The following is a 27,201-nucleotide window of genomic DNA, read 5'->3' on the forward strand; positions in this document are numbered from 1 at the left end:
AAGATTTCACTTCCAAAGGATGTCAGAACCCTTACATGGCTGAGAGGTGTACAAGAACATCTCTTAGTAATATTTTATAATGATAGTATAAAGGCAGCAAATTTCAGATCCTTGTCTGCTATAAGGGCATCATAGAGATCCAAGAAAAGACATAAAGACATTCTTTAGGTGCTAAGTGATACCAAAAGCTTTAACAATTCCGGTAGCTTCTAACACTTTTTAAAGTCACTTGTTGATAGGAAATTTCTCTACAGCTTTTTAGTAGGTTTTACATATCTGTGTTTTGTTTTGCTTCTCACCTAGGTTGTGTATAAACCAGTATTGCAGGTGGCTGTGGTTATAGCTGCACTCTCTTAGAAGGACTCTGGCTGGTCAAACAAGGGGTGAAGAATGTGGTCACCTCTGACCTGAAATCTGAAATTCTGATCAGATGTTTTTGCTGAGCCACACAATTGGAGGAAAGCGTGTGACATCCCCTACGTACACCTGAGCACACAGCTGAAGTGCTGCATGCAGCTCGTCAGGGCTGGACACCTGTACAAGCCTGTTTTCTTTCTAAATTTCATTTTATCAGTTAGCTCAGTCCAACTCTTTGAAACAACACCCCAGAGAGAAAGTTTGGCAGTCTGGTAAGGTCAGGTAACTAACACTTGTCTCTCCTCTCACAAATACGAGCAGGTGTTTATCTCTGTTAATTTGCTTTTTTAGGCAAGAGCATTTGGAACAGTTATAGAATTTCTCTCTCCCTGATCTCTTTGATCTGTTGTTCAACTCAGAAGTGCCACTTTTGTGCCAGCAGCAGGTTTCAGCTGTGACACCTTTAGCTCTGGCCTGGCACCAGAGGAGGGCACGGTAAATATCTGCTCACCCACCAAAGCACATTGTCAGGCATCAGCAGCACGCAGACTATAGGTACGTGTATCCCATGTTACATGTCACCAGCTTTAGAGCCCTTAAGCCTGTCTTGGAAAAAAAAGAACATGACATTTTTCTACATAACATTATTTTTCCCTAATTTTCCTTTCAACCAAAATGATCAAAGTCCACATGAATCCTTTTTTTTCCAAGGACGAGTGAGGTTTTTTGACCCAAAAGCTTTTGGCTTCCAGCACAACCCAAAAGATCAGAAGTGTGATTTTAATGACACATGATTTGTCACTTGGGGGCTTTTTATTTACAGGGGTAAATGTATTTCCTTGCAGAAACTGACCTTTGAGGGGCTGCTGCAAGCACAGCCCTCATGAGTGTTTCCTGACTGGGAGCTGCAGCTCTTGCCATGTGCTGGCTGGGGGAACTGCTGCATGGCTGCCCCAGGTCCTCCCTCTCCTGCCTTCTCCATCTCGCCTCCAGAGAGCAAGAAATGCAGAGCTGATCCCACTACCAGGGATTTAATTTAACCTTCGAACATAAAACAAGAATAAACATTGATCCTTGTTAAGATGTTACACTGCTCGGTGATGCTGGCTTGAAATTAAAACAGATATCAGATCTTTGTGGTACTGATTGGATGCGATCCTTTAATGAAAAGTGGAGCAAAAAATATCTGGGCAATCTCATCAGTTCACATCTCATAAATAAAAACTGTGAACATATGTGTCTTTACTGTGGGACTGAAACAGGGACTGGGCAGGAAGGCTCTTTATTAAAGGAAACCATTCTGAAAAATATTCGCCAAGTGCAGTTACTGGAATGATTCTTGTCTTACTGAAAGTTATGATGTGGTTTTCCTGGCGAATAACTTGATTTGACCACTTCTGTTTTTCCTTAGGGAGCCAATGCCCTGGTGACGTACACTATTATCAGTGGTGCGGATGACAGCTTCCACATTGACCCCGAGTCAGGAGAGCTGATCGCCACCAAGCGCCTGGACCGCGAGCGCCGCTCCAAGTACTCCCTGCTGGTCCGTGCCGATGACGGCCTGCAGTCCTCAGACATGAGGATAAACATCACTGTTAGCGACGTCAATGACCACATCCCCAAATTCTCCAAGCCAGTGTATTCCTTTGACATCCCAGAAGATGCCACTCCAGGTAAATAGGAAATGGAAATATGATCACTGACCTCTTCAGTTGTTTCCTTTTAAAGCTCGTTTCATATGCAAGAGTGTTTTGATGCTTAAAAGTTGGGTTGTAAGCTAGAATATATTTACATCAAATAAAGCTTTCAAAAACTGTGCTCTATTACATGTCTCCAGATGAGAAATGATTATTACTTGCAACAAAAGTACTCTATTTATATTTCCAAGATTTTATACAGACTGCTAATACAAAAGCGGTATCTGCCAGTATTAGTAACTGCAACATCTTAGAAGCTTATTTTAAAATATGAATAAACAAAGGAGATGCAAATGACATGGTGATAGCTTTCCAGCTTTTATTAAGGCTTTCATAGGCATAGGAGTCTCAGTTTGGAACAACCAAGATTACCCTTATGCCTCCAACTTTTCCACTCTGCCCCACAGTCCCTGTCCCAAAATTTGATGGTGGTTTGCATTTAAGGATTACAATGCAATCAGCTGTGCCTCAGGAATCTGATCTGGAAGTAACTGAGACGTCTGTGTAGCACGAGGTGGTTTGGTTGTAGATCCTCAGCCATCCTCTTTTCTCTTGTTGCTGAGTCTTGAGTCTTGGTCTCTTTCAGCAGGAACGACCCTGGAATAGGCAATCCTAATTCCCTCCACATTAAGATGAGGCTCCTCTCGTTAATCGTGTATGGGGTGTACATTAGTGCCTTATACCCAGCTTAGCAGTCGTGGATGGCAAAAGAAGAAATAGGCTGATTTTGTACTTGAAGTACTTCATCTTCTCCTGTTCCATTCTCCAGCAGTCCCAGAGTAGGCTCACCCAAAGGGGAAGGACCATGAGCCCTTGGATAGCTCTGGAATAGAGAGAGGAACCCTTGGAGTTTCCTATCTCTATCCCAGACAGTAATCCCTGTTCCCCTTGCAGTTAAAGAAACATTAAAGCTTGAGGTTATGAAATGGGTGTCAATGATACCAGCATATCCAGGTGGATTAAAGGGGGTTGTAGCACTATTCTTCATTCTAATGATACAAGAAGTTTTCATTATCACATTGCTCAAAAATAGCTTACTGTGCTGTAACGCACATAGTTCATCTGGTTCCACAGAAAAGAAATTAAATTATTGATTTTCTTGGAAATGAGCTGATCTTAATTATAATTAGTGTTCGAAATACTAAAACGTGACACTTGATTTCCAAACTTTAGTCAGTCGTACAAGGGCAGCTATGCAGAAATGAAAACAATGGCACAGATTCACAAGGAGTTGAATTTCAGAAAACAGCAAAGAATGAACCCCTATAAGGTTTCTAGTTTTCTAACCACAGTTACCCTGCGAAGGCACTACTTAAATGTAGAGCTGGGATATGTGGTATGCACTGACATCTAAGTTTCTGCATTTAGAAAGAAATATCTAGAAGGTTTCAGAGGAATGAGAAGGTCCTTTGAGTCCTAGAAAGACAATACCTATCAGGAGAAAAGGTATTTTTGCCCCAGTTGATACCATTTAAAGATAAAAGCAAACGTCCCTGGGCATTTCTTGGGGATTTTTTAGTAGACCTTTAAAGCAAGAATTTCTACTGGAGGATGCCTCTCATGCTTGATGATGAGCTGGCTCTTACTGCCCCAAAGTGCCTGATGGTGCTGTCCTGTCGTGCCGTGCAGGTTCCTTAGTGGCAGCCATTCTAGCCACTGACGACGACTCCGGTGTCAATGGGGAGATCACGTACACCGTAAGTGAGGATGATGAAGAGGGCATCTTCTTCCTCAATCCTGTCACTGGGGTCTTCAACCTGACTCGTGCGCTGGACTACGAAGCACAGCAGTACTACATCCTTACCGTCCGCGCAGAGGATGGGGGAGGCCAATTCACAGCCATCCGAGTGTACTTCAACATCCTGGACATCAACGACAACCCGCCGGTGTTCAGCATGGCCTCATACAGCACATCTGTGATGGAGAACCTGTCCCCAGGCTCCGCTATCCTCAACTTCAGTGTCACCGATGCGGATGATGGTAGGATTTTCCTCATGTTCTGTATCTCTGATGATAAACACGTGTTTCACCTTAGGAATGTATTAGAAGACTTGTTTGAAAGGGGAGCTTAGGGCTACCCTTAGGTTTCTGTCATATGCTTAAATTCACAGTGTACTGTATAAAAAGAAATTATTTTTCTCATATTTTATATTAAGTGTAAGTGGGTGGTTTCTTCCTTAACTTTTTTTATGATAAATTAAAAATACATTCAAATACTGCTTTTTAACTGCTTCTGCAGAGCTGTATTTCACTTAGAGAATGTTACAGCTGTTGAACAGAATAATTTCTCCCCTGATGTTTGTGTTGCACATTTAAATTAGACATAAGATTTCCTGTAGACTTCTCTTCTGAAAGTTTATAATATATTCTAAATAACCTTGTGATAATATGAGGTGTTATCTGAAGTCATCTTGAATGTCTTGTAAATTTTAAGTGTATTGTGAAGAGAAATGACATCTACAGGGTGTTGATACTGGAGGTTAAAAATCTGATTAAAAGAGATTATGGGAAAATTTCTCATTAAAATAAGCTTTAATCATAGGATTATTTATTGCATCTAGAAGGTGTTAATGTGTTGGGGTGTAAAAGGTACAATCTTTATAGCTGGCTTAACCATTTTGCCAGTTTGTGCCCAAGCAAGAATGATTATAGAACGTGACCATAAACATCATTCCATAGAGTACTGCATTTTCTGAAGTGTCCACAGACATTAGTCAGTGTGACTTAATACAAAACTGTTCATAACCCTCATGGTGACTTTACAGGTGAAGGTTATTTTTGTGACACGTTGAGCAACCTTGTCCCCTCTCAGCTTGACAGGGCTCAACAAAGCCCATGGAAGTGTCTTGCGCTGAAATGTGCTTCAGGCACAAAGCACCTACGTGCTTTGAGGAATTTGTGCACGTGAAATGACTGAGCCAGTCAAGATTATTCAATAAAACTGTTTTTTTCAGGAAATGCTGAGTTGCTGAACTCAAACATTTTTGTGGGGAGATAAATTTTGTGCTGATAGATAGAACTTTCCGTGGTAAAAATTGTGCAACTGGTTTTGAGATCAAGCTGAGCAAGTGAGCGAGAAGAGATTCCATGAGATAAGCCAACAAGTCAGAAATTATACCTTGGTGATACTGGCTATTCTTGCATGGATCTCTCACCACTCTCATTAAAGCTTTTATTTTATGTAAACTAATCATAAGTTGGAGGAGGAACTTGTACTTGCATCATGCATACCAGGGAAGGGATTGTTCCTTCAGACCTGGAGATAAATGGATTTGTGTCTATCTCCTCCTTTATTTCTTATTCTCCCATTAGGAGTGCAAGGCTTCGTTTCAGATCTTTTTGGAAGTTAATTTCACCTCACCATTATGGGTCTGTTTTCCTTTTCTCTTGCACCTCATACATTAATTTCCATCTGCACGCCGTGAATAGCACTGACATATCATTTTACATTCATCATACACTCAATTATCAGGGAGGCAAATGAGCATATGAGGAGCAATGCAATGAGAAGTCAGATGTCTTGCCTTATATATTTTTTGGCACACTTACTTTTCTAACTGGCTGGATTTAAAATTAATAGGGCAGAAATATCATTCCAAGAGCGTGCCAGTTTGAGTTCTCCCATAAGACTGTAACTTCAGCAAATGTTATGATCTATTGTTTCTGTTTCAAGCCCAAACTTGTTATCTTGTGTTGTCTTATATTAATCTAGAGTACAGAAATAGCTAGCATTATACTCTTCCCCCTGTGACTCACTGATAATGCACTCAATAGAACTATAATTTTGTTGATTATTTATGTTACATGATCCCATAGTTTGAAGGAGCTCTGAAAATGCATTGTTTTATAATGAGATATGCCTGTTGTTTTAGGATAAACACTGATAAAAGACAGAAACATGGTGATAGTGAAACAGGTCCAATTTTCATTTTCTTGTTCAACACACCCCTTGGGAAACAGTAGCTGTTTATCTCTGCTTGGACTGTTTCATATACTTATTCATAGTAAATATCAGCTACAGGTCTTGGATATTTACAGAGCAATAAAGAAATCAGTTATCTTAAACACATTCATTTTATGATTTAGATTTTATTTTTTTCCACATAGAATTAGCAGGAAAAATCTCAGAAGAAAGGATATGCTTGTCTGTTTGTTAAAAAGTATGGTAAGATATTCCTGTAGGCCAAACTCTGTGTCATTTCCCAGACAATCTCTACAGGTATTTATAGAATGGCAGGGGGGAAGTAGGATTTTTTGTTTAGTCTCATTAGTAAATAAATAAAAATAGAAACAAAACCCTTTAAAAGAGCATTATCATGAAATTGGTGGCTCCATGTCTGTCCTTTCAGAGTTTTATCAGATTAACCCTCAGATTAAATAAACCCAAAGTTCAGCAAAGAGGATATCCCTGCATTCTCCCTAAGAAAAAAACAGCTCCAAACCTTGAAAAGGGGGATGGACAAGGTGCACAGTGCCAACTTGGCATGCTGTGTTTAAAAAAAGAATAGTTCATTAAGTGACAGTCCTGACTCCACTGATATTTAGGTAACTTCTGCATCACAGTTTAATATATATAAGCATTACCAGCAAGGAAAGCTATGAGAATAAAGGACAGAGAATGAAAAGGTTCACAGAGGTGAGATAAAGAAGAGCAAGTGTAAATTTTATAGGAATAAACACTGTAGGAAACACTGGGGGGAAAAAGACAGTATTTTTAAAAGTAATTTTCTTCTGTAGGATCAAAATCCCACCCATCTCAAAAAATTGAAAAAATTGCCACAAAGTACTTTATTGAAATCAAGACTTTCATCCATTTTCAGTCATTTGAAAATACAACTGAACAAAAACCAGACTAGAATTAAACTTTCACCATCCTTCATTTGATCAAAGTAATGGAAAAACACTAATATTTGACATATAAATGTATTAATTTCTTTAATTACATTCAAATATTTTGTCTTTCATGTTTGGTTCTATTCATATTATAATTAAGTTCCTACAAGAAAAGAAGAGAGAGAGAAAAATGCCAATTAGAGTAGCCACTGGGGAAAGACAAGTAAGACTAGATTTCCCAATCTGAACATAATAAACAGCAGAGATTAATAAATCTCATGCAGGAATAATTTTATTATCACAGCAAATCAGTCAGAGAGAAAAGAGCTTCTGAGTAAAAATTACAAAATGCACAGCAATCAGTTACTTAAGTGGGCAGCTTGGTTTCTGTGCATGAAAAAGCAAATCTAAGGGATAAATTAGTAAGTAATGGTTTGGTAATCTCCTGATCCGAAATCACAGTCCTGAATACTCAAAGCAAGAAAAAGAAATTTTTGAGATTAATTAAAATAGGAGTAAGATAGATGAGAGAAAACTCAATTTCACAATTAGATGTTCCCAAAAATTAGTAGTTTAGAGTGAACTCTGGAATTGAAGCAGTAACACACGTTTGTTTCCTGTATGGCATATTTAAGGATATTTCACAGCCTTGTCAAGACTCAGAATGTGTTTCCCTTACTGGAATGATAAATCTCTCCCTTGACCATAATTGCCACTTATGTTTCGATCATGAGATGAGGGCTGTTCATCTGATATTTTGGAATACCATGCCATATATGGGAAGCATACCTTTCCCCAGTATTCATTCTTGGCTTGCTCCAGTTAGGCTTGGGAGTTTCTGGTTGTGGCTTTTTTTAATTGAGTGGAAGAATTCATGAAATAATTACATTAATAATAATGTTGCTTAGTTGAACTGGGGAAAACGAGGAAAACAGATGTTCAGTGAGCAGCTGAACTACTGAGTCTTGGTTTCCGAAGGAAAGCCTTCAAACCCTTTATCCCTAACCATTGTAGATGGGGGGGGAAATTACACATGGTGCCACCATGCAATCCTGCTGAATGAAATGCAGAGATGAACCCTGATGACCACTCCCTCTGCGGCCTCTCCAATTAACATCCTTCCCTCTCTCTCTTTTGAACTCTCATCAGAAAATAATAATTTCAAAGGCTTCTGCTCCACTGTGACACTTGGCTGAAATTAGCAGATGGATTCAAAAATGGTAATGAGGAGGCTCAACAGTCAACGCCATCACACAGTACTCATTTCCATAGGAAAATGAAGGAAAATTTCCTATGGAAATGAGACCAGAAACATTCATGTCTAGGTCAGTGGGATGAAGTTATGATATCTACCTTTTTCTCTCCTTACTCAACCAGGCTCCAACTCTCAGCTGTCCTTCAGCATCGCATCTGGGGACAGCGCGGGGCAGTTCGACATCGACAACAGCGGGATGCTGAGCATCAGGCAGCCTTTGGATCGGGAAAGCCAGTCTTTCTACAGCCTTGTCGTGCAAGTCCACGACATGGCCCCTCTCGCTGCCTCCAGGTACACAAGCACAGCCCAAGTTTCAATTATTCTGCTGGATGTGAATGACAGCCCTCCAACCTTTATCTCCCCTAAGCTGACCTATGTCCCGGAAAACACGCCGATAGATACAGTTGTGTTCAAAGCACAGGCAACCGATCCTGACAGTGGTCCCAACAGCTACATTGAATACAGTCTGCTCCGGCCTCTGGGAAACAAGTTCAGCATTGGCACTATCGATGGGGAAGTGAGGCTGACCGGGGAGCTCGACAGAGAAGCTGTATCCAACTACACCCTGACTGTGGTAGCCACAGACAAGGGCCAACCATCCCTTTCTTCGTCTGTGGATGTGGTGGTTATAGTGCTGGACATTAATGACAATAACCCGCTTTTTGCCCAAAAGTTTTATAAAGTAGAGGTGGAGGAAAATACTTTGACAGGGACGGATTTAATCCAGGTGTTTGCTACGGATGGAGATGAAGGGACAAATGGGCAGGTCCGTTATGCCATCATGAGTGGAGATGCCAATAATGAGTTTCGTATAGATTCTGTGACGGGGGTGATAACAGTTGCCAAGCCTTTGGATAGAGAGAAGAAGCCCTCCTATACATTGACTGTTCAGTCAGCTGACCGTGGGAGCAGCCCAAGGACTGACACTACAACAGTCAATATTGTTCTGAAGGATGTCAATGATTTTATCCCCACGTTTGAACTTTCTCCCTACTCTGTGAATGTTGCTGAGAATTTAGAGATGCTCCCGAAAGTTATTCTTCAGGTGAGTACGTTCAGCAATAAATATGTATCCCTGACAATTAATAGCATGCCTAGATGGTATTAATGAACAGTGTTGTTCCTCCAAAATTAAACAGTGGCAAGACAATTAAAAAGTTGCCTCTTGACTGTAATCAAACTTGCAGTCCTTGGCTTCCTTTTCGTTTGTATGCATGGGGGTTTTTTACCAAAAGTTTATATTGTGCTTTGTAGTTCTGTTTGTGTTCTCCCTACCTACACTCCTGCCTTAACTGAGACTTTAAGAGTTTGCTCTATCTCTCATCTCATTCCCAACTTTTATGCAACAAATCTCTCAATCTGATCATTGCCTACATGGGATGAGGCTCTATGCCAAACACTGAGAGAGCACTAAATGGATTCAGACAGCAGGACGTGCAGTGCTTGTTTTCATATGGAGCTCAGCCTAAACCATGTTATCTGTGGTTTTCACTGAGCCCCAACACAGTTTTACTGTGAAACAGTTTTACTTGAGAAAAATAAGTAATCAACTATTTCGTATTTTCAAACTATTCTTTTAAGTCCATCACCACCGTGTTAAGTAATTTTTTACAATTACAGCTAATTTATACCTAAAGCATTTGGATTCTGATAATTTGGATTATTATCAAAGAGAATATTTCCTCTACGCCAATAAAATTTTACAGACGCTGTGCTCATCAGTCCTTCATATTTCTTTTGTTTGCATTGCTTTTGTAGGTTGTAGCAAGGGATGATGATCAGGGCCTGAACAGCAAGCTGACTTATGTGCTGGTGGCTGGCAATGAGGAAGGAGCCTTTACTCTCTCAGGCAGTGGAGAGCTGCGCTTGGTCCGGAGCCTGGACCGGGAGGCAAAGGAGCAGTACATGCTACTGATCACAGCGGCTGATGCAGGTAAGGCAAACGGAAAGTCTCCTCTGCTGAGATCTTGTTGAAAAAATTGCACTCTGTGGAGACAAGAGATGTTTTCATGATGGTCTGAAACTTAACTGGATAGAGATTCATAGCTGAGTTGAATGGAGATCTCTGTGGGGAGACCTGGGCTCACCTGATGTCAAAGGGAATTTGGTTTCTGGAAATCAGGATTTTATTCTTATCTCCAGTTGTCTGCTATCAATAGTACTCAGTAAAGATTTAGATAGGCTGATTTTTGCCCTGCAGCAGTAAGTGATCCTGCCTAAGTCATAACAGCCTCATGGATGGCAACAAAAAACCCGATAGAAACAGCAATATAATGTTGGCATCAGAAATGAGCAGAGAGATCATATGAACAGTCAGAAAACAACTATAGACTACTGAGTTAATCTTACTGAAATCTTACCCCTGAAAAGTAATGAGAACTTACATTTCAGCATTTTCATTTTCTACTTTTCTTAGCATCCTGTCTTACGTTTGCTCCACAATGCCAAATGTATTCCAAGTTCCCTCATTTTAAAACAGGATGTAAAGTCTTGTTACAAAAATTAATTACTTTCACACGAGGTGTCCAAGCACAAAATTTTGGGTTCAGATTTTAGTATGAATATTAATAACAAAGACATCCTGCATCATATTCTGAACTGATCTCCAGTCTCCCATGGTTTGATGGATTTAATTTACTGCAGAACTTGTTCTTACTTTCTAATAGTAAAAATAGAACCAAACCCGACTTGTTGACAAGTGAATACAGTTTTGGTTTCTGCCATACTGTGTGCAGTATCTTGTGTCAGTGACAGTATCTATGGTTTATATTTTCCTATTGCAGCAGTGCTCAGGTATTCCACAGTCTCAGCTGAAGCTCAGAAACACAATTTTAGGACTTGACATATCATTTGTCTTGTACTTTGGCTAGAGATACTGTATGCTTTATGGTTTTTGCACTGGCTTTCCATTATGCTAAAGCCGCAAAATGCTCACTTGTGACTTGGACTTGCTTGGGCTTGAACATCCGTATGTTCCTTCAGAAGCTGTGGCTGGATTTGTAAGGGATAGCAGATCCTTGATGTCTGTTTGTTCTCTCAGTCCAAGCTGGCAGAAGTCAGTGAAGACTGTACAGAACGTATTCACTCTACCTACAGTGTACCTAAAGGCTGAACTGATAAAGGGTGTCGTGCAGCCAACAATTATTGTCCCTCTTGGAAGAGAGAGGGGAGCAAAGTCTGCTCTAGCCCACAACTCACACCACATATAAGCCACGAGTCTGACAAGAGCATACTCTTGTCCTAGACCGTGGTTCCTAAAAAAATATGAAATCCAGGAGATTTAACCAGCAGTTAAATCCAGCAGTCCCAAATGAAAATATTTAGTTGTGTTGGGAGATCTCTGGGGAGATGTTAATACATGAAGTGTGCATGGGACCTTTGCCATAAAGTGGCTGACAAGAACAACAGCATGTTTAATGAGTTCCTGTGCTTAAACATGTAGATATTACACTGATTAAACACTGTATGGTGCTTCTTTTTTACATTTGCTGTGTTCTTATAAAGCTAACTCGCAAGGTATTACACCCTCCTATCAGTGTTAAAAAACACTAGTGTGTTCAGAAGCAGCTGTTCAGTAGTAACTTTAGGCTAAAATTCTAATGTGCTTAAGTTTACAATCTGACTAATCCACAGATGGTGTGATTTGAGATAGTTTTCCACCAGCCCACTGAACAATGTTAGTTATCATCTTGTGATTACACTGAAGACTTCCTCTAAATTCATGCCATCAAAGAATACCTTGAAAACTATATTAGTTGTGATTTATCTAAGCTAAAACATCACAGGAAAGTAGAAGTCTTCAGTAGAAGTCAATGTCAGAAGTTACCTTGATTTCATGGAAGCGGGATATGAGCCATAGACACAGTAGATATCCAGGTGGTACCACACTGACTGTTGCTACTCAGTGCCTGTTTCATTGACTGAGGTATTTCTTGCCATATTAGCAAAAAGATGTCAATGACACAACCTTGAAATGGATAAAAACAATGTTTTGAGTATTTATGTTCTTGAGTGGCTCTTAAATGTTTATAAAAGAAACTCCCATAGGCATGTCAAGCTCTTTGTCTGATGTAACTACTTCTTTAGTGTTTTAGTTTGTGTTGGTTTGATAATTCTTAGAAAGAAGGATTTTGCATAGACACAATTAATCCAGAAACACAAATGCAAAACAGGTAGTGTTCTTCTGTAGGGAGACTGTGCCTGCCAAATTGTTGAAGAAAGCAGACTTGTCTGAAATTCTCCACGTCCATATTATCTTTGAAAATGAGTCAAGTAAAAGGTTATTATCCTTTGCACTTTGAGGTTGGCTTTTATTTGCTGTAATAAACATTCTTTCAAGTTGTCTTTCGCAGCCCAAGCAACAGTCTTGCCATATATGGTGCATCATACTTAAGGTTTGGGGGTTTTTTACAGATAAAAATCATGGTACGCATCCAGATGCAGTTAACTGTGGAAAAGTCTGAGTGCCACATCAAGAGCAAAATTCTGTCTGTCCAATCCACTTCCCATCTTTCTTAGGCTCTGCATCTCAATTTTCATAGGCTACACTAACTGGTTTAAACTATTCAAACATGATATCCTGCTCCTACAGAGATCTATGCCAAATCTTCCTGTTCTTTCCAGGAAGCAGTCACAATACATAGTTAGAAGCACCTTTAGACACAAGAACTAATGGATTCCCAACTTAGTTTTGGTGGTCTTCCTGATCTCCTTATCCATAATCAAGGATTTCTTACATTTCTTGTGTTTATTTTCACTTCATCAAGTTGTGACTGTTGTTGTTGCAGTGCTACCTTAGACTGTGTAGGGGAAGTTGATGGAAGAAGGATGATCTTTAATTTTTGATTATTTTTATCTCAAGGTGTCAGTCCAATACACCTTATAGGTTTTATAGCATGTATTGGCAGTAGGTACACTGAGTCCAATAGCCAGTGAAGGATTAGGACATGGTAAAGTGTGGAGCCAGAAGGGCTGCATGGGATGCAGTGCCTGCACCGGCTCAGAGATCTTTGCGCTTTTTGACTATGCACAGATGTGCTCTTTCAGAGCCCAGATCTCCATCCTGGGCATGTGAGAAGAATTGTTGAGTTATTAAGAGCTGAGCTGCTCATAAACACGCTGAGCAGGTCAGGTGGGGGACCACTGGTGGGACCACATGCTCCAGCAATGGAAATTTGGGCAGTTGTTGAAGAAATGCTTTCCCAAGCAAGAGCTCCCCTCGGGCCCAGAGAAGTCAATCATGATATATGCACTGTCCTGGCTCTGGCCCAACTATTCCTTGGCCTTTCCTGCTAATCCTCCGCCTGGTCCTCAGGGTAGATCCTGGGTCGGCAGAGGGTCTTCCCTCTGCCCTGGGGGAGGGAAAAGACTGACAAAACGTTTTCTGGCGCTTGGCTCAGTGATTTGTGGCCACGCAGCCTGCTTTGTGCCCAGTTTCCACAGGACAAGTCTGCACGAAGGTTTCTGATTTCAACCTGACTTTATCATCACTCTTCCCTCACTTCTGCACTTCTACCCTGCTCTCACTACTACTAGGTCTTGGACACTAGACTGCTACTCCAAGCAGCAGGGATTTATGAGGACGTGCAAAGCCTCCATCACTAGGAGCATTCAGCATCTTCCAGAACTGTACACCTGTGACTTTGGTCGACAAATAAAACATAATTCAAGCCCAAAATTCAGCCATCCTATTTCAGAGCCCCTCTTGCAGCACAAGCTGTAAGACCAGAGTGCATGAATTATAAATATAGCAACAGGCAAAATGATGGACTGTGGAATAACAGGGTAGTGTTTGGATTGCAGATCTCCCCCAGAATGTCTGCTAATATAAGCACCAAGAAACCTACACACAACTGTCTGAATGTGTCTTCATGGGTCTCTTTCTACCACATAAATCTGGTCTGCTTTGCTCTACCTTTCTTCATGGCAAAATGGTTGGGAAAAGAGACTTTCTATGGGTTTTTTTTCACCCCATCTGGAGGGGATGCAGCACTGGGTAAACATTCAACTCTGGCAGCATGACAAGAACTGGTGCAGCTGCTTTTATCATCCGTGTCTTTAACTCTTTGAGCAATTTTCTGGACAAATGTTAGCATTCCAACAGTCCTCCTCCTTTTATTTATTGATCGCAGGGATGTGGATAGCACATCTGGAAACCTGCTCCCTGCCCAGGACTACTGTTTAAATAAACTGCAGCCACCATCTCTTGATTTGGTTGGTCAGAATGGCATGTTGCCACAATATAACCAAAATCAAAATGTGATGTTTCTAATTAGAAGCTGTGTTCCTGTGTTTTTTTTTTTATTTTATTTTCTTAAATAATCTATTTACTGATTTAGATAAATAGTCCTGAAAGAAATGAATCAGTGGACTGATTATTATATTTAGTTAGCTGTTCTTTGTATACATCCCTGACTTGGATGAAAAACAACCATATGTTTTTTCTTTAGGAAATGTTGGTCTCCAACTTATGCATTCTTTCCTTCAAGAATGTAGGAGGGCAACCAAATAGGGAGGTTATATCCTTTTCAGGAATTCTCTTCTGAGCTAGGCTTTTGGTTCCCTTCAATCCTAAAATCAAATGAAACCTGACAATGTAACTGTATTGTTTTTTAACACATTTGAACATGTTTCCCTGTTTGGGGTGACAACTGAAGGACAGCTGTGTTTTTTAGTAATGTTAAGAAAGTCTTGAGACTCAACACTATGTGAGATTTATGTGACTGGCTTGAAGACATTTGTACTCATCCTGTTTTCTTAGCAGACACTGTATGTCTGCTTAACATGGAGTCTACAGTGTAAAAAAATGTTGCCTGAAAAGAATGATTATTATTTTTAAAACTAATTTAGCTCCTGTTAAATTTTGGTACTGTCAAAACAAACAAGCAACTCACAAATTTCAGTTAGAAGTATCCTGTCCTCCATGCTGTCTGTACAATGCCTAAATATACCCATCACTTCAGGCTTCAGTGAGCTAGATGAAGCTTATGTGTGCTTACCTTGCTGCTTAGCAGTTTACAGAATGATTTCTCTCTTCTATGGTCTTGTTTTATGGCACAGCTGTTTCAAAATGAATTTTGGGTTCTGTCCCAGCTCCATTTATTTCCTTGTCCTTATGGAAGCTCTTCCTCATGTCAGTGCTATCTATTTGAGACTAGTTTTACTGGTTTGCTATTTTACTAGTTTTATTATTTTTGCTCTTTTAATACTGGTCCTAAAACTATTGTTTTAGTAGTTCTGCATGACTTTTTAATTCATTTCTAAATCGTGCAGCGGGAGAACTGAAATGGCGACACTCATCAATGAGTTCATAGTGTTCGTGTTGTCTTACCGTCATCTAAAATCAGGAAAGAGGAGAATTGAGGGTGGCATTTTGTGGTTGTGGGAATCTAATAGCAAGGTCTTACCCTACCACAGAGCCTAGAAACTGTTAGCACTGATAAATTTTTCTCTAGAAGGCAAAAGCTCCAAAAACTGGGTTTATGTCAAAGTCAGTCTGATGTCCCCTAAAGAGTAATTGTCAGGGAAGAGAGTGTATCTATGTCTATATGATATGACACATTTACTCCCCAAAGGAGATGAGGACTTTAGCCCATCCCTTCAGAGAACTGCCCCATGAGATGCACAATACAACCCCAGAATACCATTTCAGGGATTTAGTCTTCTGTTTGGTCTTAAACTTTCATTGTTAGATCACTATTTTCAAAATAGTCCAGTGAGAGTCTCTGGACTAAATCCACGTGAAAGGTTGGCAAAGGGCTCAGGCTGGCCAGCTCAAGTTGAAATAACTGAAAACAATGAAAGATTTTCAGTCAGGTTAAAATAATGGATAGAACTTCAGCTTTTAAACCAACACAAACTAGTTTGGGAGGTAAAAAAAACCAGGTATATGTCTTTGGAAAAAAAGGTTCAGGTACATTTATTCATGTTTGGGAGACAAACTAGAATATAATGCTTAATATGTAGGATTTGGTAAACAATCAAAATTTTCAGAGAAGAAAAGATTTTCTGTTTGTAAATTTTTGGGTGTTACACTTCCTCTCTTATTTCTTCATTCATCCCTCTTGCTCTGATTAGTTTGGAACTTTTAAATGAAAATTAATTTTAAATTATTGTCCTTTTGCCTACATCTTTTTTCTATGAAATTCCCTTTTGAAGGTGCTAATGATTTGACTGAATGTAATCTCTTTTGCAGAAGAATACCTAGAGTAGTTGTTATGCTGTGCAGTTTATCAGCCTTTGAGAAATACTGAGATTTTCCCAGTCTTGGTGATCTTAAACCATTTTTTAAATTAAGTGTTACACCTTATAAATTGTAAGTCTGCTAGCTCAATCTTCAAATACAATTTCAGGAAGCCTTAATTGCAAGGGTAAAACAAGTAAAGCATGCACATATGGTCTGAAGAGTTATCCTGCTGGTTAATCTTCTCTATTTATACAGGGTGTTTTTAAAGCGTAATTCAAAATTGTGCATTACAGGAATTTCGCTGTGGGATATTCAGGAGTCACAAGCCGTCAAAAATTGCCTTAGTCAGCAGTCCCTGCAGGAGCCAGCTTTTCTGTTTTTTTTTTTTTTGTTTACAGCAATAACTTATAACAAGGAGGAGTAATTTTGTGGTTTTAAGAAAATATTTTTTTTAATGGCTCTGCCTTTCTTTTAAGTTGCAGTTCCTCTTTCTTGAAATCTCACTTGGCTCACAAGAGGCCTCGGTGGAGCACATGGCTATGCCCACCCTCCCACATGGGCACAGGTCATAAAATGGTTTGGGTTGGAAGGGACCTTAAAGCTCATCAAGCAGGGACACCGTCCACTAGACCAGGTTGCTCCAAGCCCCATCCAAACTGGCCTTGCACACTTCCAGGGATGAGGAATCTGCAACTTTTCTGGACAACCTGTGCCAGTGTCTCACCGCCCTCATAGGAAAGAATTTCTTCTTTGCACTGTTATAACCAGTCATTTGCTAGGTGTTGGTATGAACATTATATTCAGCGTTTTCTGTAAATGTTCTTTTTCTGAAATGTATTTGGTAGAAGGCAACTTCTTGCTCTGGAAATAAATGCATTTCTGGCTAAGAAACCTGCAGTACCTGTGTGTCATTTCTGAGCACCATCTCTGATGACCTGTACCTTTGATGTTAATAGATGACAAGTGTGTGTCAAGGGGTTTATGGCACCTGGGATTAATGCTTGTGCTTTTCGTGGAAGGAGAAGGAAACCTGACAGCCATGAGGCTCTCACTGCCATCTGCTTATGTCAGCATCCCTGTATCCAGCTTACGCCATGGGCAGCAAGCAGAGCAGGACTCTTCTAACCTTTCCTTTGTACATTTTAAAATTTACTAGACAAAAACAGCACTGGGAAAAAATTATGAACAGGAATATATTACCTACCACCTACAGATGTGTAAATGATATTTATGATAACGTGTATGTGCCAAAAGAGATTATTATGTGGAATGGCCTGAAGTTGTGATAAATATATACTATACTTTTGCTTTATTGCATGTGTTTTGTTCTCAGTCTGTGTCTCCTTACAGTAAGTCCAGCTCTGTAACAGTGCTACAGCATTTTTTTCCTCTCTCTGGGTAAACAGCTGCAGGTAACTCCTCCTGGTCAGAGGAAGAGAACGAGGATAGGAAAATGTATATATACACCAGAGGACTTGAAACTGCCTCTGTGTGCCTGCAAGTCCCATCCTTTCAACAGCATATTAAATGTATTCCAATGTAATGTTGTCCCTGTTGTGAAGCTCCAGAGCTTAATGAATTCGTAGGATGAAGCCAGTAAGGAATTTTGGTATCCAAATTTAAAACCCATGTGGATAAAACCAGATGAGAGATCCAATCTTGCATCACTATTTGGGACAAGGTTTTCTTTTACACTCTCCAAACAGGTGTGAGCATCTGTGTTTGTGCACATGCATCAGAGTGGACATGTCATTGCTTGAGCAAGGTTGAACTCCAGTCTAGTGATTAGTTTTATTTTTTCTTTACTTTTGATGTTTTATGTTCTCAAACCTAGTTCTGCTTTCTCCCAGCTTAGTTAGACTGCCAGATGAGGGATGATACTGACTTTTATAATATCTGGTGCAGTATGGAAAATCCCTTTTTTTTTCTTGTTATATAGTCCTTGCAAAAGTGCAGATCTGTCCCAGTTGTCTATCTATTCCCTTGGGGTTTGAAGTAGAAGTTCTGGTAAATCAGTTTTGGCAACAACTGCTACTTTGTACCTAAATATGAGAAAAACTCTGATTTGACACACTCAGAAATTTTGAAAATCTGAGTTCCTGCATGGTCTCATTCACCAGTCACCTACTGAACTGAGAGAGTAGGGCTTTCTTCTAAGCTTGTTATTATCTTTTTTTATTAGCTACTTATTTCAGCTTTTGTCTCAAAATAATCTAGACTCACCAGTTTTTTTAAGACTTAGCATGGAAGCCTGTGGTGAAAAATTGAGTAAGAAGAAAACAAAGCACAGTCAACATACCCAGCCAGGATGAATATTTGTGGTGCAATCTTGTAAAAAGAACTACTTCTTTTTCTCATTTCACATGCGCAGTTACTTTTGTATTCTTAGAAAATAAGTTAAATTCAGCCATGTTCCAAATCAAGCTTTGTGTGCACTAAAAATTCAAAGTGTAATGGAAGCTAGTTGCATTTTCATTTAATCTAGCTCCATATTTATTTTAAAACTCACCAGTTGTGTGAGGCTCAGCACACTCTGTTTGCATTTAAATGCATTTAGAAAGATTGGCCACTTTATTGTGAGAAAGACCTTGTTTACTTGAGTGAAAAAGTTAATGCTCTGTAATAACACATACAACTCCTAGTCCTGGGACTCATTCACTGAGTGTTTGACTGGAGAAGTGAAATCCGCTTTGTTGCAAAGCAACACGTTTCAGTGAGGCAAAAATTCCATTTCTGTTAAATCGTTTCCAATTTTCGGGATAATGATGTGTTTAATTTACCGCAAAACATGGTAAACTGCCTGCAGTATGAGTCTTGATTAGTCATTTAGATTCACTTTATTTAATTTTAATCCTTTTTTTTTTTTTCATTTTAGCGAAGTGTATCTCTGGGTTTTTTGCTTAAGTTTGTTGTTAGTTTTCTAGCATATAATTTTGATATTTTAATGCTGGCGAAAACCTTTGAGTTCCTGTTTTCTGAATGATCATTTTACTATCTGCTGTGCTAACCGTGGTGCAGACAGGACCCAGAAGCCATTAAAGCTTCAAACAATATGTGGATGGTGTGCTGAACACGTTCTCCTATTTCTAATTTCTGCTGTGAGCCACACAGTACCACACAGCCGAGATAATTTCCAATAGCATCATCTTTTCCTGAGCTTTGTTGAAAAACCTAAGTTCCTTCGCAAGTTTCCTTCCATGGTTTTCTCTTACTACTTCAGTCTATGTACTCTGATCATTCCCCACTCATCCTGGTGTCCTACTGCAGTGTGGAGAGCTGAGCATGTACCGGAGCAGACGGTGCCATGTGTTTGGGATTACAGGCAGCCAAAACATCTTACCTTCCCCATTCCCCGGGACAAGGTGGATGAAGATAGCATGTGGTTCTCTCTTCTTCCAAGGGTGCATGTGTAGACCAAGGTGAAAGTGAAAGCAGTCTTTGCATCCCTTGTGGAAGACTTTGTAGCTTGGAAGCATTAGCACCAGTTAGGGGAATGAGTGACTTACGATGAGTTCATCCAAAAAGGTTTATTGTCCTCTCTTTGCTGGTTATCCAGATACAGAAAAGTACAAATTGTCAGTTTAAATGGTATTTCTCCCTCCCTCTCTCTGTCACCTTCCTGCATTTTGTTTCCTTTCTTCTACTTGTGTTGCTGCACATGGCCATTATTTTTCATCCCCCTTCTCCTGGACGGAGAGAGAAAAACATTGAAAGGGCTTGTTATAACTTCTAAACTGACAAATTACAAATATCATAATATCTTCTGTGGTGATAAGCCACAAACAAGCATTGGTGAATGGGGTAGGAAACCTGCTCATAGTTCTTTGCCAGTCCCATCTTGCTGGGACGAGAGAGATCCTGCCCCGTACTCCTGCCTGCCTGACCCATGTTCCCCATGCTGTTTCTTCATGTCACTTCCTCAAATGTCCTGTGCATAGACAGGGACCACAGCCCAGCACTGGCCAAGCCTAAGGTGGCCTCTCATAACCTCCCCCTGTAACTCGCCCTCCACCGTGGGCCTCTGGGGAGCAGGCTCCCAAGGTCTGCTCCTTCTCTTCATCCCCAGACACATGTTTACTTGCAGATGTAAGCAAAAAAGCTGAAATTTTTGGAAGAACATCCGTGGGAAGCAATTTTCTTCCTGAACTCAGTGTTACTATTTTGACACTATCCCAGGTTAATCTTTATGTCAACAATGACATTTGGACATTTGTAGGACCGTCTGCTTAATATATATGTACAGCTGTCACCTAGAAAATAAGCTGTTCAGTTCATAGAAACAGACCACTCTACACAGAGATGGGATATTTGTAATAATAAAAATGCATTAATGTCATAGTCTTTTAAATTTTAAAGGTTTGATATGCACTGAACAGAAACAGTCAATCTGATCTCTCCCATTTAGTTCATGTAGTTAACTTTATGTTCTCTAGTTATTCATCATTTGATGGTTCTTTCACTCCTCCGTCCTTCTAGAATTTTTTTTTTCCAACATGTGTATCCTGACCCTCTGTGAGATATGGTATTTTGGGATTTGGAAAAAAAAGCCTACTAGTAGTATTACACTAGAGAAATGCTCTAAATGAGGAGTGTTTGACAAAGAAATAGTTGCTGCTTCTGAGAAATAGTTCAGACTTTCATGAAAAATTATAGAAATTTTAATGCAAGTTCACTAAGGGAAAAGTGTATGTTTCTTTGTGGCTTTAGCTCTCGGGGCTGTTTGTAAGAGTACTCAAAGGCTTGTGTGGCTGTGTACAACAATTTTAGATAGGCTGTAACATGCCTGGTTTAGTAAGTTTGGGGTCATCTTGAGTGTTTGGCTAATATTGCAGAATTTACACAAAATTTACCACACTTATTTATGCAAAATATTAAGTGCAGTTTGAAGAAAATAAGGGCTGATGCTGTAGCATAATAAGATATCTGACTTGGGGAAGATTTGCTATCGAAGCATAACTAAGAAATCTGGGAACTCAGCCTGACCATGGAAACTAGTTCTCTCACCACAAATATGACATGTACATTTTATGAAACCTGCTTATTACCAAGGGCCAAATTCTGTGGTCCTTATGCAAGCACAACTTTCACTGGAAGTTCACTGAGGATGGTAGAATTTGGCGCTGAACTATTTCTTTTCCATTTGAAATTATTCATTTGTAATTTCCTCTTCTTATATTTCTCAGTAACTGCAGAAATGTGAGCTAGTCTTTTAATTTCAAGTGAATAAAAACTTTGAGGACTCTCTGTAAAATTGCAACTTTATTTTTTGGTGTAATAGAATAAAGGGGTAAATTTGTGGACGTGATATTTTACTTAAGGGGGAAAAAAGCATATTTGGATAACTACCCAGACAGGAAACCAGTGTAAATACGTGAGTTTTTCCATCTAAGTAAGATGAGAAAGGTTTGGGGGTTTGAATTGGAGAGCAGTGTCTTGGGATGTTACAAACAGCTGAATTTATATGGGACTTGCGGAATGTTTCTGTGAGCACTATGCAGCCACAAGCTAGCATTGAATGAGATCTGGGTTACTTATGTTACCCCAGCTAATTTTGTTAGTATGGCACTCAACCATGGCTGGTTTATTCACTTTGAGGCTGATACATATGTGCCCATACTGCACTATATGGTGCCTTGTAGACACTTCCAGGCAGGAAGTGGAATTGGAGAATGAGGGCATGGAATATATAGGGGGCTGAGGCAAGGGCTGGGATTTGACGCTTGGAGTGTTTGTTTGTTTGGTACCCTTCAAATTCAGATTCCTTGAAGAGGAAAGAGAGCCAGGGCTGGTGGGAATCAAATGGTTGGGTCAAAAGCTGCCGATGTCAGTGTGATCCTGAGCAGGATAATATCTATAGTTCACAAGGAGCTATTACATCTGGCATCCCTTTGGGCTGTTTCCATTAAGTGACCAAAGATTCAATAGCCATGCAGAAGGAAGAACAAACCCAGCATTTTGCTGTTGATGTCTGTCCACACGGTACTTTGCCAGCAGATGTGAACATGTTCTTCCTATTCTCCCCTTTCCATCAGATCTGTGAGCGTAGCTAGTGCAGCACCAAGCCCAAGCTCTGGGTCAGCCTGCAGAGCTGTGCTGGAGCCAGTCCCATCACCCCAGCCTTGGGTTACCTATGGAGTTGCTGCCACTTCCATTCATTTTTGTGACTAAATTGATAGCTTGAATTTTCCAGCATTGGCTTTGTCGTAGCAAATACATTTAAAACAAGGAATTTCAGGTTTTAGCTGTGAGTTAGCTTTCTTTTCCAGACTGAATTGCATTACTGATGCTCTTTGAATGTGACTTACCCAAGATTAATTTCTGAATTATGTATAAATTGTTTAATCACCTGTGAAACTTAACAGCTTTCAACCTTTCATTTCATTAGCTGTGAGATGAATGTCAGTAAAATGTGTTTGGAAGGCCAGAGCTTGATGACACACGCAGCAAACACCGCCGAGGACTCTCTTTCGTTTAGTGCAGTAATAATAAACACTTCACAGGCAATATTTCAGCAATCAGGAAAACTTCTGCAGGACTTTCTATCTATATGTGTTTGGCTAAATGACAAAATGGGGAGGGAAAAAAAAAAAGGCTAAAAAATGAGTCAGACTTATTGCCTTAATGTAACCCTCCTGGCTGAAAGTGTATTAATTGGCAGAATGAATTACCTCAGACTCGAGCAGAGAAAGGCCTCTATTGTGTGCGGCCATGATGTGAAACCTACACTTGTGGCTTGCGCGCTCTTTCCTCGGCATCGTGATCTTTCCCGTCTGATCAGCATGCTTCAAATTCAGCCTGGTGATATTTATAACACCTTTCAATTGGAAAATCTGTCATTCAGCCCATTTGCGCATTAAACCAAGTTGCTGTGAAGCATTTTGTGGTGAAAAGCCTCCTTCCCGTGCAGAAGCTGCTCACAGCTTCTTCCCAGCAATGCAGTGTGGTGCTTCTTCAACCTGCAAGGGTTAACACGTGGGAAAATGGGTCGTTATTTCTTCTTTTATATAAGAGTTTTGTGTTTGGAGCCCTTGCCAGGAGCAGATGAGACCCAAGAGCAGAGCCTGCCTCCTTCCCAGCCCGAAGGTTGGGTCCAGCAATAACCTTGGATAGCAGTGACCCAATCATCTGCTGGGTTGGAAGGACGAGGGCGGTCACACAGGGCTGCCTGTGTTCCGTCAAATGACAGCTCCATGTAATATGTTTGCCTCACAGCAAGGACTCGACCACTATCTGGCCCAAAGCATTTCATTATTGTCTCTTTTTTCCCAGTCCAGCAAATGTTAAATTGTATCTGTTTTGAGATTGAAGAGGAAAGAGATGCAATTTTGGGTAAAACAGGCATGGTCATCATCTGTCTTTTGAGTAAAAGGGGCCATAACTCATGCGTTTATTCTCTGCTATCACTTTTTCCTTCTCCTTCCCATGTATTAAAGAAAGGAATAATCTCTTTTTTTCAGGGACCCTCAGTGAAGAATTTGGTTAGCAAAAGATGTCTTTCTGATTCTTGGCTGAAAAGAAATATAATGGACTGACAAAACTAACATGAACTTGTAAAACTCTTCATTGTCTTTTTTTGGATTTGACAAAGGAAAAGCTTAAGAGAATAAATACAGAGAGATTGCACATGAATAAACATACTATTTCTTGCTCATTGCTGCTCATCAGAGTTAAGTTTAGAATAACGAGGAGGATGAAAGCCGTAGGTTAAATAAGTTCAGTCCAATTTCCCGTAAGCCAGTATCCCATCGGAGCGAGCATTATTTGCTGCTATAGATGGTTGCTTCTATGGAGAAAATGAGTCTGAACAGGGCTGGAGACTGTGCAACCCTCTCACCCACTCCGAAAAGGTCTCCCCGGGTCAGGGGTGCAACCGGCAGTGGAAAAGCCATGCGGAAATCTGTGTTTTGCCACAGTTTCCACTCTATTTGTTCTGCGGATAAATAAATTGAGGGCTGGAATCTTCACATCTGTCAGTGTGCCACCTTTGAAGGTCTTCTCGCAGAGAAATAGGAAAGTCAACCACATCTTCAAACTGGTCCTAATTGTTACAGGAAGGCTGCTGAGCAGTTCCAAGACCATCTTTTTCCACTGAGCTTGTATTACAAAATATTTCTGGAATTAGATGGAGCAAGAAGAATAACAACTTTTTTTTTCATCTTTCACAACTTGTACTTTATGTCAAGATGACTTTGAAACAAACCTGACCCTGTCCTCTATTGTGAACTGGCTTTCTTGCTCTGTGAACTGTGACATGCTCGAGTGCTCAGCTCTAAATCAGGGCTGGCAGACCTTCGATTAGCATGCTGGTATTTGTAACCTCTAGCACTTTTATCCCCATTTCCCGCAGGATCTCCTGCCCTCACTGGCACTGGAACCATTGCTGTCACAGTGGATGATGTCAATGACAATGTCCCCACATTCGCCTTTAACATGTACTCTGCCACTGTTCTGGAGGATGCTCCTACAGGGACAGATATTTTGCTCGTAAACTCCTCGGATGCTGATGCTTCTACAAATGCTGTTATTAGGTAGGTGTCTAACACCAACATGCCTTAAAGCTGTAAGACACAATAGAACGGATGTATATGTGTAACTAAATTATTTTGGCAAATCTGTGTTTTTATTGTTTAGGCTTTTAGAATTATATTAAGCACAAGTAGAGTTGCAGGGTTATTTTAATTTTTTACTAAGTGAAAAGCAAACAAGCTTAACTAGCACCTGCACCCACTACCTGCCTTGCTGCTGCATTCACACCTCTTCATGTAGTGAGCAGTTTTCACTGAAAACCAACAGGCTCCTTGAGTAAATTTTTGGTCAATAAATGTCTTCAGTTTAACATGAAAATTGCACACGGTGAGGCATATGACATTCAGAAAAACAGTAAAAATCTAGAATTTGGCATTTTTGCTCTAAATTCCAGCTCTTTTGCAGAGCTCAGTTGATGGAACTTAGCTGGGCGCTGGGCTGAACATTGGCCATTCCCAGTGTCGCAGAGAACAGTAATGAAGATGCTGAGTGGCAGTGACAAGCCTAAGATTTTTCCACTAAGGACTGATATATTGCAAAATGGAATGCAAAGCAGATTTGTATTAGTTATTAATCAGAAGGACACATAGGTAACCTTATCACATTTAACTGTTGTGGCTGCAAACATCACTGATTCCAAACTTACAAAACAGGATATAAAAGCAGATTCTGTATTTACTTTTTTGTTAGTTCACCTGAGTTCATTCTTCAAAGAGCATAAGAATGCCACTGTGGTTGTCACTTTTTGCCTAAAGAAAGGAAGTAAAATAAAACAGAACTCTGTTATGGCAAAGCAATGTCTATAAAATACTCTAATATTTTCTTTCAAACTAGTTACAAGCCAAAAATAGAAACTTGATGTTTAGGAATCTTTAGATATTTGAAAATCATCCAGAATTACCATTTTTTAAATTGTAAAACAATGAAGCTTTTAATTTTATTCCATCTTAGTCTAAGAAACTATTTCTGGCAGCTCCTTTAGAAAAAAGAATTCCATGCAAAGTATGAATGATTGTAATGATTGTGTCCCGTAATCAGAAATTATCAGAGTGCTCTCAGATTTCTTTACTGTGCTTGAATTTCTTTAATATCTCTGCCATTAGTCTTTGTCATTCACTCAGTACCTCATCATAGAATTAGTTGATAAAAATACTTTTTCCCTTCATAAGTAGCTATTAAAAAATTGTTTTCAGGTTTTGTTTTACACTCTTTAGACTCAGGAAAAGACTTTGTTTGTCTTGGACAGAATTTGTCCAGATTCAGCATTTAAAGTAGATCTTAAAATATGACTGGTATTACAAAACTGGTGAAAGCCAGAAGAACCAGAACATAAGGTCATCTTGTCAGAGGTGTTGAGCATTTAGAATTCCTTTTCAATCTTTTTAGACTCTGTTTCAAAATGAAACCTTTGGTTTCCAAGAGTGTACAATCCTTAGCTAATATTTTCATGTAAAGTCAAAAAATGTGCTGTGTTTTGCAAGAAGTGGTTAATGTGCAAAACTGTTACCTGTCCATATATACTGACTCTTTTCCTCTTATTTCTGGTGATAACCTGTGGAGTCATGAAAGGAGGGTGATGGGGTTGTAAATGGCAATGCACACTTGAGCTGTCTTGTTAAAGATAGTGTAGATAAGAGGGGTCAGCACAGACAAATAGTCAAAAGGCCAGAATTTAAGTGCTTAGATCAAATTCCTTTTATGCCAGTTGTCACCATTAGAGTTGCAGGCAGTTTTTGGTTTGGGTTGGGTTTTTTTGGGTAGAGTATTGAGACACACAGTGTCCAGTTGGTTTGCATGCAGTCATACTCAGATATAATTCAGAATATCTTATGAAAAATTTAGTTTCTTTATTATTTCTTTGGGTTTGTTTAAAGATTTTCATAGTATCTTTCCCATGCTGAAGTTTCAGCCATTATATATATGTGGAAATACAGAAGAGAAGGTCTCTGTCTTCTATAACACCTCATGCAGGGTTAAATCATTGCAAATCACAGATGAAATGTGCCTGTGCTGCTGCTATTTAGGGAGATTTAAGTGGTGCTTTAGGCTTTGTGCACATTCTTTCCATTTTAGATGCACATTGCTATGGCTGGAGAATAATTACATATGGCCATCATATTATATCATAATTAGGCAATTAAAGTATGCTCGTGGCATTGTGCAGAGATTAATGACTGAACATGAGAAGTTGCCACAGCTTATTACACAGGCTGGCTCTCAATCCTCTTGGTACAGCTTCTGGGCTGTGTTATTGCTGTCGTAACCTGTGCTGATTTTAAAGAGGTGAAGATAGGAATATTAATCTCTTTCATTAAAGCCACTTTCTTCTGAATCTTTCATAGAATCAT

At 39.8% G+C, this 27,201-nt stretch overlaps 1 protein-coding gene across 1 annotated transcript in view; it reads left to right on the forward strand.

Annotated features, from left to right (window-relative positions):
• FAT4 (FAT atypical cadherin 4) overlaps positions 1-27,201 on the forward strand; it is a 131,031-nt gene that overhangs the window by 68,979 nt on the left and 34,851 nt on the right. The window contains exons 3-7 of the mRNA XM_064651482.1: positions 1,769-2,030; positions 3,684-4,034; positions 8,265-9,187; positions 9,901-10,075; positions 24,675-24,855. Coding sequence (XP_064507552.1) covers positions 1,769-2,030; positions 3,684-4,034; positions 8,265-9,187; positions 9,901-10,075; positions 24,675-24,855 — 1,892 coding nt within the window. The remainder of the gene's footprint in view (positions 1-1,768; positions 2,031-3,683; positions 4,035-8,264; positions 9,188-9,900; positions 10,076-24,674; positions 24,856-27,201) is intronic.

Source organism: Pseudopipra pipra, chromosome 4, assembly GCF_036250125.1.
Source record: "Pseudopipra pipra isolate bDixPip1 chromosome 4, bDixPip1.hap1, whole genome shotgun sequence".
Classification (NCBI taxonomy): Eukaryota; Metazoa; Chordata; class Aves; order Passeriformes; family Pipridae; genus Pseudopipra; species Pseudopipra pipra.